At 35.4% G+C, this 14,441-nt stretch overlaps 1 protein-coding gene across 1 annotated transcript; it reads right to left on the reverse strand.

Annotated features, from left to right (window-relative positions):
* Positions 1-8,836: 8,836 nt before the first annotated feature.
* On the reverse strand, positions 8,837-9,766 carry LOC130032480 (olfactory receptor 2A5-like). Its single transcript, XM_056124037.1, has one exon. It carries the CDS (start codon positions 9,764-9,766, stop codon positions 8,837-8,839), a length of 930 nt encoding a protein of 309 aa, XP_055980012.1.
* Between the last annotated feature and the right edge of the window lie 4,675 nt (positions 9,767-14,441).

Raw genomic sequence — 14,441 nt, forward strand, 5'->3', positions numbered from 1 at the left:
AAAGGACTGAACGAGTCGGCATTCCCACCAGCAGTGAAGGAGTGTCCCTAACTTGCCAATCCGCACCAACACTGGTTGCTTTTGTTCTTTTGGATGTGGGCAAGTCTCTGTGGTGTGAGATGATATCTCATTGTTGTTTTGATCTGCATCTCCCTGGTGATTAATGAAAGATGTATAGTATTTTCTCATGTGCCTTTTAGCTATTCAGATTTCTTCTTGAGAAAGTTTCTCTTCATTTCGTCGCCCCATTTTTTGATGGGGTAGGATGTTTTCTTCTTGTGGAGTTCAACAAGTACTTTGTATATCCTTAATATCAACCCCTTATCAGATATGTATTCAGTGAATATCTTTTCCCATTCTGTAAATTGTCTTTGTATTTTGGTCAGTCTTTCTTTGTAGGTAAAGAAGCTTTAGTTTAAGATAGTTCCATTTGTCTGTCCCTGTATTCACTTGCTTGGCCAGTGGTGTGACATCTTTGAAGATACGATTAGCTCAATGTTGTGGAGGGTTTTGCCAACCTTGTCTTCAATGTACTTTATGGATTCCGGTCTGATGTTGAGGTCTTTAATCCATTTAGATCTTACTTTTTTACATGGCGTTAGGCAGATATCTGAGCCCATTTTTTTGCATGTAGCAGTTCAGTTTTGTCAGCAAAATTTGTTAAAGAGGCTGTCCTTGCTCCACTTCACATTTTTTTTGCTCGCTTATCAAAGATTTGATGATTGTATGCTTGGTGGAAGATGTCTGTATATTCAACCGTGTTCCATTGGTCTGCAGCTCTACCTTTGTTCCAGTACCATGCTGTTTTAATTATTACTGCTTTGTAGTGGAGTTTGAGGTTGGGGACATTGATTCCTACCATTTTCTTTTTCCCAAGAGTTGCTTTAGCTATTGTAGAGGCTTATTGTTCTATATAAATTTCAGAAGTGTTTGCTTATTTATTTGAAGAATGTCATGGGTATCATAATAGGGATCGCATTGAATTTGTACAGTGCTTTGGGAATTATTTCCATTTTGACAATATTAATTCTCCCGATCCCTGAGCAGGAGATATTTTTCCATATCCTCGTGTCTTCTTTTATTTCCTGAAGTAGCATTTTGTAGTTTTCTTTGTACAGGTCCTTTACTCCCATAGTTAAACTAATTACTAGGTAGTTGATTTTCTGGGGCAGAATTGTGAATGGGATTTTTTTTTCATGTCAATTTCTTTTCTCACACTATTTGTGTAGAGGAGAGCCATGGACTTTTTGGTATTGATTTTATAGCCTGAAACTTTACCATACAAATCTATTATTTCTAGGGGTTTCTTGGTAGAGATTTTAGGGTTCTTTGAGTATAGTATCGTATCATCTGCAAATACTGAGGACTTGATTTCTTCCTTTCCTACCTGAATGCTCTTAATATCTTTTCCTGACTAATCACTATTGCAAGTACTTCCAGTACTATATTGAACAGTAGTGGAGAAAGTGGGAATCCTTGTCTCATCCTTGATCTTAGAGGTAAGGCTGTCTGTTTTTCCCCATTGAGGATGATGCTTGTGGTAGATGGCTTTAACTGTATTGAGGAAAGTCCCCTCTATCCCCATTTTTGTGAGGGCTTTCAACATAAATGGGTTCTGGACCTTGTCAAATGCATTCTCTGCATCTATTCATATGATCACATAATTTTTATCTTTTTTTGTTGGCATGATGTATTATGTTGATTGATTTCTGAATGTTAAACAGTCCTTGCATTTCGGGAAGAATCCCACTTGATCATGGTGTATGATCTTTTTGATGAGTCGTTGAATTTTATTATCTAGTATTTTGTTGAGAATCTTCACATCCGTGTTCATCAATGATATCAGCCTGTTGTTTTCTTTTCTTGTGGTGTTTTTGATTCCTTTTGGTATTGAGAGATATTGGCTTCATAGAAACTGGGAGAGTTTCTGTTTCTTCAATTTCCTGGAATAGGTTGAGAAAAACTGGCAATATGTCCTCTTTAAATGTTTGGAAAAATTTTCTTTTGAATCCATCTGAACCTGGGCTTTTGTTTTTGAGAAGACTTTTGATTACAGTTTCAATTTTTTGATGCCAATAGGTCTATTCAGGTAGTCTAAATCTTTCTGATTCAGCCTTGGAACATTATACATAATCCAGGAATTTATCCATTCCTTCTTGGTTCTCTTGTTTTGTGGCATACAGACTTTCAAGTAGTCTCTTATGATCTTTTGAATTTCTTTGGTTTCTGTTGTGACATCCCCATTCTCCTTTCTGAGTGGGTTTATTAGGGTTTTCTCTCTCTCTCTCTCTCTTTCTTTGTGAGTGTTGCTACTGGTTTATTTATCTTATTTATTTTCTTGAAGTACCAGCTCTTGGTTTCATTGTTCTCTCGATTGTTTCTTTGGTTTCCATGTCGTTGATTTCTGCTCTAAGTTTTGTGATCTCTTTCCTTCTGCCTAATTTGATCTCCTTCTGTTGATTCTTTTCTAAGATCTTGAGCGCTGAAGTTAAGTTGTTTACGTGGGCCCTTTCTTCCGTCCTGAAAAATGCTTTTAGAGCTATAAATTTTCCCCTTAACACAGCTTTAGCTGCACCTCATAGGTTCTGGTAGCTTGTGTCTTCATTCTCATTAATTTCCAGGTATCTTTTGATTTTGTCCTTAACTTCCTTCCTGATCCACTCGTTCCGCATTGAGTTGTTTAATTTCCAGGTGTTTTCGTGTCTTTGTGTGTGGTTCTTCGTGTCTTTGTGTGATTCACTTCTATCTCAGTGCATCGTGATCTTAAAAGATTGTTAATACTATATCCATCTTCCTTATTCTATTGAGGTATGTCTTGTGGTCTAGTACATGGTCTATTTTGGAAAATGTTCCATGCGCACTGGAGAAGAATGTGTATTCTTTCTTTTTGGAGTGTAAAGCACTGTATAAGTCTATAAGCCCTTTCTCTTCTATTTCTTCTTTTAAAGCCAATGTTTCCCTGCTGAGTTTTGTTCTTGTTGATCTATCCAGTGGTGATAAGGAGACGTTGAAGTCTCCAACTCCTATTGTGTTGCTAGCAATGTTCTCCTTAAAATCTGTTAGAAGTTTTTTTTTTTTTATATTTACCTGTTCCCTCATTAGGTGAGTGTACATTTAAGAGTGTGATTTATTTGTGTTATACATATCCTTTGATGAAGAACAAATAGCCTTCACTGTCCCTTCTAATCATTTTCAACCTGAAATTAGTGTTGTTCGATACTAGTATAGCCACCCCAGCTGTTTTGAGGAGGCTCTTTGCTTTGCAGAATTGTTTTCCATCCTTTCACTTTGAGTCTGTGTTTGCTTTGACTGTTGAGATGAGTTTCTAGTAGGCAGCAGAATGTTAGGTTCTGTCTCTGAATCCATTTTGCCACTCTGTGTCTCTAAATTGGTGAATTATTCCATTGACATTGAGAGAGATTATTGTTATGGGGTTTTGTGTCATCTTTTTGTAAGGGTCTGTTGTGCTTGTAGGGTTTGTCTTGTCCTTTAGTAGCCCATTTAGACCTTCTTTTCGGTTTGGTTTTGAGTTTATGAAGTTCCTGAGCTGCTGTTTATCTAGAAAATAGTGTACCGTTCCTTTGAGTTTGAGTGAGAGTTTAGCCAGATAGAGTATTCTTGGTGAAGCATTTTGCTAGGGTCTCTTTTAGCTGGGTCCCTTCGGGCTCCTTGAATCTGAATGGCTGCATTGTCGAGCTATGGGAATTTTTCAGTAAAGATTTGTTTAACCGTTGCTTTTTCATTGGGATTGTTTCCCTGAGCTTCTGGTATTCCAATGATTCTATTGTTGTTCCTCATGGAATCATCTCCTAGGACTCTGATTCTCTCTAGAGCTATTTTGAGGTCCCTTGCCATTGTTTGTTGTTGCCTGTTGGCTTGGTGCAGCTGATCTTCTAGCTCACTGATTCTGTCTTCATCTGTGGTCATTCTACTGTTGAGGACACAGACTGTGTTTTTTATTTCATCTATGGAGTCTTTTACTCGTAACATTTCTGCTCTCATTTCCCCCCCGTAATTTCTCAATTGTTTCTGTCATATTTCTGGAAATCTGTGTGACTGTATCATTGAGTTCATCGAACATCTTCAATAACTTCACGTCTGAATTCTATCTCATCGAGGTTCTTTAGGTGAGTAACACCTACTGAGGCTTCTGGACTCTTTTCCCTGTCACCTCCAGGTGGTGGGATTTGTGTTGCTACTTCATGTGGGTGTGTAGGTATGGGGACTGTTATATTACACTAGATTTTTTTGGTATGACTAAAATGCCTGCACCTAAAATCATGCCATGCCCACTTCTACCGAAGCCATGCCCACTTCTGAAGAGGCCACACTCCCACAGGAACCGGTATGTGGGGTGGTAAAGGCTGGGTGGGGAAGAAGACCGGTACAGCGTTGGGGACAATGAGGAAGAGGCAAAGGCTCATGGATGCTATTGTCCCAGGGTCCTAAAGGATGCCTGGGTCACTTAGTACAGTGCTTTTTAATTTATTGAATCACTGTGAGAACAGTCACAAAGCCTTTCAGTTTAACTCTTGGTCCCTAATGCAATGATAAAATTCCCATCCCTTTACCAGTGGACATCACCAAGAACCCAGTATACACCCTCTCCCACCCCTCCCCAAGCCTGTGTGGCAGATTTCCACTTTACTCTCGCTCTATGTTGATCACATTCAATATCACGACAAAAGACCCACCGTTATTATTTGGAATTTTCTCCAACAATCAGACCTGTGAAAAAGACATCATTAGATAATTTGTTTTATATTGCTCATTATGAAGAGCATATGATCCTTTTTCCATTCCTGTAAATATATATTGGAATCTGTCTCCTATCTTGAGGTAAGTTCCCTCTAATAGGGAAGGAGACTAGATTCTGGAAGATGTAGAGTAAGTCACATCAGTCTCCTGGAATTTGACTGTAACTATTTTCACTTCCTGAACTCTAAAAGAAGATTGAACCAAACTAGTCATTTGAAATGGTTTTGTCTGTGAAAAGAATTTTAATCAAACTCCTCAGCATAAGATCATATTAAAAGCAAGCAAGTATACTCCTGACCTGGTTAGGGATTCAGTTCTTGCCTAATAAAAACTTTTATTTAAAAAGTGTTTTTTTTTAATAAATTTTTTAAAAAATAAAGAACAGAAATATTTTTCAGAGATTGCTGTGCTCTATGTTGAATGGATACGTTGACCGAGTGAGGAAATGCTCCTGCTATTCCTTTATTTCTAGAGTTGACACACATAGAAGTGAATTTACTGATAAGGTGATGTTTTGGTCAATCACCAGGTGTGCAGTTTTTTTTTTAACATTGCTATCATGATTAAACTATGTCATTTGATATCATACCTCTCATGATATGTGATCTAAAATCAAGAAATGCAGAGATGTTATAGACAATGGGACAATGAAGTTACAGGATACAACAATAACAACTAAAGCCATACATAATCATGTTCCTTGGTCCTCAACCCAAAGAACTGAAAAACCTTAATTCAGGACACTGTGACTTAAACATATGCCACCATTTTATTCATAATATTTACTATCGTAAGTAATAAATGCCTTTCAATAGATGAATTGACAGATGAACTGTGACATATCCATACATAAAATATAATTCAGCAGTGTAAGAAAATGGGTCTGTGGTCACAAAAGAAAATGGAGATATCTTAAGTTCATATTTCTATGTTCAAAAAGTCAATATGAAAATACTCCAGATTGTATTACTTTTAAGATTAATTTCAGAGTAAGGGAAAAAAAATCTTTTGGGATAGTTAAAAGGTCAGGGATTGTTAGGAGTATGGGAGAAAGAGACATGACACTATATGTTTGTCAACCCATATGGCAGAGACAACATAGAAACAAATTCCTAAACTATATACCTTAATTATTAATAGTACATTAATATTCAGTTATCAAATTTAGCAAATGCGTCAAACACAATGTAAAATATTAATAAAAGGATAAGTTGAGAGGAAGGATGAAATTGTCTATAACTCACTGGATTTTATACTCTACTTTTCTGTAAATCCAAAATTGCACTAAAATTAAGGCCATTAAATAAAAGGACACGTTATGACTTAGCTGATTAAATTGAGATATAATTAAATGTGTTATTTAGATATAATTCATAATAAAATTATTTTAAGACTAAATGAAGTGATTAACTAAAACCTGTTAAAAGCAGCTTTTATTGATTTTGTACTGTGATAGAATGAGAATTGCTCTGTTATTTTACACAGAGGAAATTTTATAGTCATGTAAACTACACTCTGTGAATTATTTCAAAACTACCCAACATCTTTTGCTTGATATCCAGACAATTTTGAAATAATAGGTTCATACAGTAAAAATATTTGTGGTAAAAGTTATTTAGAAATCTATACAATTGAACCAGTCTTGAAGTAATGGCAATATGATAGCCCATAGATGAATATAAAGTTAAGTCAAGGCCCAAGCACTAATTTTTGAGACCATCAAAATATCTTTCAAGTGCAAATAATTTTTCTTATTACAGCATAACTTAACATATGTTTTGAGCTTTTTAAAATAAATTTTGGGTTTTTATATAATTTAACAACTTTTTAATAATTTTCACAACTTTTCATCATTTGCTCTGTCTTTAATTCAAACAGAATTTAGAGCTTCCTAATAATTTATTTGACTTTACTATTTCTGAGGAAAAAGCATATTTCTTAGCATTTTAAATCTATATTGAAGTTGTGCTCTTGTACAGCTAAATCATGCAACACTTATTATAATTGTGAAACCAGAAAAGACAGTGTTACCTAGTCATTGATTCAAAGCATTTCCTTACTGTCGTAGCATGGAAAAGCATACATTGCATAAAATTGTAACAATTATTAAAGGGCTTTTCTGTGTTATTATATCATTCATATGGTGTTCAGTCATTAACTCTCTCCAACCACAAATCAATTTTATCACAAATAAAGTCTCTGTGACATTATGGACAACTTTCTTCCCAATCTTGCCTCTACTAATCCTGGATAACTGTAATACAATTTTTTAGATAAACTATTCAGTGCATCTTTTCTCATTCTAGCTAAGGTAGAGTTGATAGAGAAACATGGGTCATTTTACCTGCCCTTTCGGTAGCTAAATTTTTTGTTTGTTTTTAGTTCACACCCAGGGATGCACAGGTGTTACTCCTGGCTCTGCACTCAGGAATTACTCCTGGCGATGCTCCGGGTACCATACGGATATTGGAAATTGAACCCGGGTTGGCCACATACAAGGCAAACTCCCTAACCACTGAGCTATTGCTCTAACCCCTGGGTTGCTAAACTTTTACAGAAAAAAAAATAATCTTAAACTCATTGATTTTTAACCCTAATTTTCAATTTTCTACTTTATTTTTGTTCTGGTACTTATTTCATTCCTACTTTTAACTTTGGGTTTATTTTGTTTTTTTCTATTTTTTCAGTTTAATATGTAATTTTCCATCTTCTTAGTAAATTAGATGCTATAAGTGAATTATAGGTATTTCTTTTGACACGCCCCATTATTGTTTTGTAGTATTTGTTTTTCTCAGTCACTAGAAAGTTTCTTCACCCCACCATTTAGCTTTTCCAGACTTTTCTATTTAGTTGCTACATTTTCCATTTCATAAATTTGGTATTTTTTAAAAATGGATTTTATCTGTTTGTGTACTTTTGTTCATGCTTCATTTTTCTGATTTCATCAGTTATATGCACTTTGTTTTGAGTCGCTAAATATTGTTTAAATGGCTATTTTGAATTATTTATCATATAATTCATAATTCCTGTATTTCTTTAGGAATGAACTCTGAGCATTTAGTTTGTCACTTTACTTGACCTAAGTTTCCCATTTCTTTATATGTCATAGGATCGTTAGTCAATATTTGGGCTTTGGATACTGTGGCCTCTCCTCTTCTATATTCAGTGTACTAAGTGCTGAAGAGCTTTAGAACTCAGCCCAGCTAGAGAAAGTGGAGATCTCACAAGCTTTCCAAGGGATTCAGCTTCTCTCGATCTATATATTTATATTTGCATTTTCTCCATTTAAAAGGTTTGCTCAGAACCACGGAGATAGTGCAAAGGGCTAGAACACATGCTCTGTATGCAGGAGGTCCAGATTTCATCCCTAAAGCAGGTGATCCCCTGAGCACTTAACTGGATATATCCCGGAGTACTAAGAAGTATCTTCTACACACCTCTGTGCTTGACCCATTTCCCCATACCATTCCTCCCACCTGCCAAAGTGGTTTGTACAGTTATTTAGCTACAGGCTCAAAGTGTTCTTTAAACCCTTGTTATCCTGATGTTTATTTGAGATGATGTGTCAACTATTGTAAAAGCCTGGAGTTCACAGCCCTCTTTGACCTCAGTGGTTCCAATCTGTTATCTACACTACCATTTCCTTCAGTGTTCTGTTAGTCAAGACAAAATATCATTCTATGATAAGACACCTATGGAATTCCACAGACGATTTTTCTTTGGTCACTTGGAAGAAATGGAAGTTGGTAATTTTCTCTTGATCATACCACAGTGGACTAGGGTATTGATGCAGAGGGAAGGTGACAAACCATCCTTTTCTCTTTCCACTAAACTATATTTGTTCTTTAAGCTGTACTTTGTCCAGAGGCTAGAAATCTCTGAAATGGTTTCTAGTGTTCACATGAGAGCCATTTGGTTGTTAAAAGAAAAGCAATTCTGCGATTTACTCTTCAACAACCCGCTGATGTTTCTCTTAGATGATAGTTGATTTCAAACTATTCTTCTTCTAGAATTGAGTTGCATTGCTCCAGCAAATATCATGCAAGGATAAAATCCTGAGAAAATTTACTTGAGTTTATCATGCCCTCTGTTTCTGTAATACTCTCTTGAAGGCAGCCTTCACCTGTGCATTTCTCAGACTGTAGACAAGAGGATTCAGAAACGGATTGAAGAGGGAATAAAACAAGAAAATGATTTTCTTCTGCTCGTCATTCTGGCCATTGTCTGGGACCACATACACCATCATGCCTATTCCAAAGTAGAAGCCAACAACACAGAGATGGGAGGAACAGGTGGAGAAAGCTTTCTTGCGCCCATCCTTTGACTGGATCTTCAGGATGGCCCAGAGGATTCGCATATAGGAAAAGAGCATTAAGGAAAGGGGTCCAACTAAGATGAGCACACCGCAGGCAAACACATACATTTTGTTCATCCAAGTATCACCACAGGCCACCTTCAGGACAGAGAGGACTTCACACAAGAAGTGGTTGACTTCCAGGGACCCACAGAAGGAAATTCTCAGAAAAAATCCTAGATTTCCTAGGGCCACTGAAAAACCACAGGACCAGGACATGAATGCCAGAATTTTGCACTTTGTCCAACTCATGATGAGAGTGTATTGGAGAGGGTGGCAGATAGCCACATACCTATCATAAGACATCACCACCAAGATCACGCACTCTGTGGAACCCAAACCCATATATAAGACCATCTCCATAGTACACGAGACAAAGGAGATCGTTTTCTTGTGTCTTATTAGGTTCTCCAGCAATTTGGGCAAATTGCTGGAAGCATAGGATATGTCAATGACGGCCAGATGAGACAGGAAGAAGTACATGGGTGAGTGCAGCCTGGGGTCCAGCCAAATGAGTGCCAAGATCATGCCATTTGCCAACAAGTTTGACATGTATAACAGGCAACAGATACAGAAGAAGAACACTTCCAATTTTTCACTGAGCTGGAATCCCACCAGGATGAAATCTGGGAACCATGACTGGTTGCCTCCCATTCCCGAATGACAGTGTAAACGCTCAATGTGACAGAATGATCTGGACTGGAGATAAATGAGAATTAGAGTTATTTATGTTAAAACAAACTCTGAAGACGCTTGCTCGCTGAATAATGCTTAGCTCTGATTTTCCCCATTATTTCTTTTTATTTTGGCTGTCATTTGTTAAAAAAACTTAATTATATTTACCATATTCATTACAGGCATAAGCAATCTGTAAACATTTCACTAGATTGTTTTTCAACTTTGTTTTATCTTGTCTTTTTCTTTGTATGCAAATATTCTAAGCATTTTTTGGCAGAGGGCCTACACATGGCATTTGCCTTGGAAAAATACATTTTTCCAGGGAAGAAAACTTAATTGATTGCATGCAAGGCAAGTGCCTTACCCGATAAACCATCTCTTTGGCCAGATATTCTAAGGTTTTGAAACATAAAGAGTAAAGTTAAGTCATCCTACTGTTTTATATTTTGTTACATTTTGTTCCGAAACCAAAGATTTATCCTCAGGATTACTATGTAAACAGAAACTAAAATAACATAATTTTTTATTGTATACACATTATTTTCTTCCTCTCTGATACCAAATTTACTACAATATGTTGAATTTAATCTCCACTAATATATTGACTCAGATTTTCTTTGCCTTAATATAGATTCTACATAGTGGAGATAAACATTCAACTTTGAATATATTCTTTAAAATTAATTTTTATTGATTGTTCACATTTATATCAAGTAAGGGCTTGTTGTTAAGGTGAGGATATCTATATTGTATGCTATCATTAATATGAATACAAAGAATAAATAAATACATGAAGCATTAATGGTCATTGTTCTACATTTCTACTATTGTGACCAAGGAATTTTTCTGTTTCCTCCAGTTCACAGGTATGAAGTGGTTGAAAATTACTGATTTAATCTAAAAGATTGACCAGTACTTCTTAATACCAGTGCTTCAAATAAGACCAGGGATAAGTAGCTATGGCAACATCCACTATTTAGAATTTTCTTTTTAGGCATTTTTTAACATGTTAAATAAGGTTAAAATACACACACTTCTCCTTTGGCTTTAAACACTGTTTACATTTTATTTTCAATGTGTCGTCCAAGAAGAATTTCTGGTTCCTAGATAATGGTAAACACGGTAACAACAAGTCTCACAATGGAGACATTACTGGTGTCCACTCGAGCAAATCGATGAACAACAGGAGGACAGTGCTACAGTGCTTTAATTTAAAAATTGGAAAAAATACTGTCTCCAGCCAGATTATCATTCAAGTTTGAAGGAACAATGCAGAGCTTTATGGACAGGCAACAATTTAGGGGATTATAAACTTGAAAGCAGTTTTATAGCACTGTAGTACTGTCCTCCGTAGTTCATCAATTAGCTCGAGCGGGCACCAGTATTGTCTCCATTGTGAGACTTGTTGTTACTATTTTTGGCATACCAAATAACAGGCTCTGCTGTGCAGGGGGGATACTCTTGGTAGCTTGCTGGGCTCACTGAGAGAGATGGAGGAATCAACTGGAATTGGCCGGGCAAGGCAAATGCCCTACTCGCTGTGCTATCGCTCCAGCCCTGTGAAGAAAACAGTTTTGTTACAAATTATAAAAGAGCTTCTCTGAAGAGCAAGAGAAGCTTCCCAACTCGTGGCATTGAGTGTGGCATTCTCCATGTGCATACATTTGCCCTCTATGAGATTAAGAAATGTAAATTTACTCCGAGTTTGTTAAGGGAATTTATCCTGTTTCAAGAATGAATTAATGTCTGATTTATATTGGTTAAAATCATTAAAAATTCAAGGGTCACGAGTTGACTATTACTGATTTGTTTTCCTATAATTCCATTTGCGTTTAATTTTTGTTGGAGAAATTAATATTAAATAAGCTTATTATATGCCTGTCAGGGGAACAAATGGGGGATATGGGTGGAGGAAGGGGCATGTTGGTGGTGAAATTGGTATTAGAATATTGTATTCCTGAAACAAATGGATAATGAACAATGATGTAAATTATGATGTCTTAATAAAAATTTAAAGAAAAATACAAAAAATAGTTCTTCTGCAATAGAAGAAAAAATAAATAAAACCATGTTATTCTATAGTAGCCTCCCATTTCATTTAGTTACAACTATTGAGTCTTGTTTCTGTACCCAGTGCTGGTCTGAAAATAGAATACAAAATAAGGTATTAGGAGATAGAGACAGAGTGAAAAGAGAGAGTTATATTGACTAACATTCAATGTTAGTTTTACTAAGATTAGTATAATATTAGTTATACTAACTATAAGTATATCATTATTGCTCCAATGTATTAGGTGTTTTTGTCAAATGCTTACTGTGCCATTATAAAAAAATTTTATCAAAGCTACTCATGTATAAAAATATATTATATATACTTGGTGTAATTCTGTCTGTGAGTTCAGGCATCCACTTGAGGTTGGAGTTTAGAGTCGGTAAGGCAGAGAAACTGGGGCGTAAGAAATTTATGCAAGCTTAAGCTATAGAGCAGAAATATCTTGAAATTAAAAATATGTCAGGATCATTCAAGAATTCAATTATGGGGCCAGAGATACACTGGGTTGGGCACATCCTTTGAATGCTATTGACCTGTGTTCAAACCCGGCGTTAATTATGGATCCCTGACAGCATCAGGAATAAAACCTGAGTGCAGAGACAGGAGGAAGCCTGACCAAAGCCGAGTATGATCCAAAAACAAAAACAAAGAATTTTAGTGTGGTTGATCACCAGCCTATAAAGAAGACCTGCTTTCTCCTTCTTGTTGTTATAACAGAATTGAGACATACATACTTATTGTATTTTACTGGATTTACTTGGAGATAACTGTGCCCTAGAAAACTATTGCTATAATCTTTGTCATGCACGTGTCTGTCACTTTGCAAAAGTTCCTACCACCCAGAGTGACATTTTGTAGCGAAGAATTAAAGTAGACTTATAGGGTGAGATTTTCGAGACACCTACAAAATGTGTAGGGTTTGGTGGTGATAACAGTAGATTTATTTTCTCACTATGTAGAGTTGTTTAATATTCAAAGATAAATCAATCATGAAATGACACATGACCCTGTTATACCTCTTTACTGAGATGACTTCTTTAATTCAAAAGTTTCAGGAGTAATATTTCATGTACATGGCTATGTCTCCTCCTACAATAGTATAATTCTAGATGAGAAGTTTGTCAAAATATGTCTGATAAATGTAAGCAACTTATAATGTATAAGTTACGTATAATTTATATGTATACATATTAGCATATATACCAGGCTACCTATTGATTTTGCCCTCTATCAACACTAAAAACTTTTTCAAGGTTCAAATATTGAAATACATAAATTGTGTTATTGAATCCTTAAAAATTATTACAGTCTATAAGTTTGAGTTTCTCTCTACTCTCTTTCTATGCGAGTAGTTTTTATGTATGCTTTCTATCATCTGCCACTATCTATTGATCAAGAGATGAGTTTTACTCCATCATTACAATTAAACATGTAAAAGTTGCTTGAAAGAAATGCTGTTAGTAGTTTATGTAGTCTAGAACCAGTGATTCTATAGGGTACCTTGACTACTCTAGAAGTTAAGTACAGCGTCAAAATGACAAAAATGGTAATATATGAGTTAACTTGTGCCTTATACCTCTTTTGAAATGATACATTTATGCAAGTTTCAGTTTTAATTAAAAAGAATTCATAGGAAATTAAAATAACAAAGTGATTTTTTAAAACACACAGATAAACATTTTGAATTTTCTCTAGATATCACCTTACATGAGACATCAGTTTTGAAAGCAGGGTTTATTATAATCTGTCTGAAGCAAATCTGAGAGACATTTATAGCATTCTATTTCTATAAACATGATCACATTAGAAAAGGTTCATATAAATTAGCATTAGGTTAGTAACATTCACTATTACACCTATAATATCTATGATAGAGCATACAAATAGGAATATTCACATATTGATGTTTTAGAGATTATATTTTAGTCTTTGAATTAATAAACCATTTTGTATTTCCATTTCTGTAATTTTTATTTTAATTGAGATACTATAAAAAACAATTGTAGTGATAACATCAGATCTTGTAACTAATGGAATAGTGTAACAGTGAATAAAATTTTAAGATAACCTAAAAGAAATTTCCTCTTGACAAATGGTGTCAGCATAGTATTAGCAGGATATAAAAGAGAAAAATTTATTGTCTATCAGCATGAGCAATTTTCTAGTTAGGTAGTCCTGCAATGGGACTAGGAAATTTTGTAGGCTACTAATTCATTTTTCAGTTATTAGTAATGGCTCTCGTTATAGTGTATTTTGTGATAGAATGGCTATTTGTACTAATACAGTAATTTATGTGTCCCATTATAAGCAAGAATTTATGATAGCTTATACAGTTTCAATAATAGGTTACTCTTACCTTTTCACTGATCAGCAAGAAAAGACTTTTCTGCTATTGTTTTGAGATTGTTCTTTCCAGTAACAGGTGATTCTATCAATATCTTCATCTGTGTTAAAACAAGTTTTTCCCATTCATTTTGTCCCATCACTGCCTTTATTTAGAGGCAATGCCTACATGGACAGTCTCTCCTAGTATCATATTCTTTGCCAAACTATAGAATTTAGATGACCATCTCTTCATCACACTGTAGAGAGGACAAG

Source organism: Sorex fumeus, unplaced genomic scaffold (assembly GCF_029834395.1).
Source record: "Sorex fumeus unplaced genomic scaffold, SorFum_2.1 ptg000048l, whole genome shotgun sequence".
In the NCBI taxonomy this organism is placed as follows: domain Eukaryota; kingdom Metazoa; phylum Chordata; class Mammalia; order Eulipotyphla; family Soricidae; genus Sorex; species Sorex fumeus.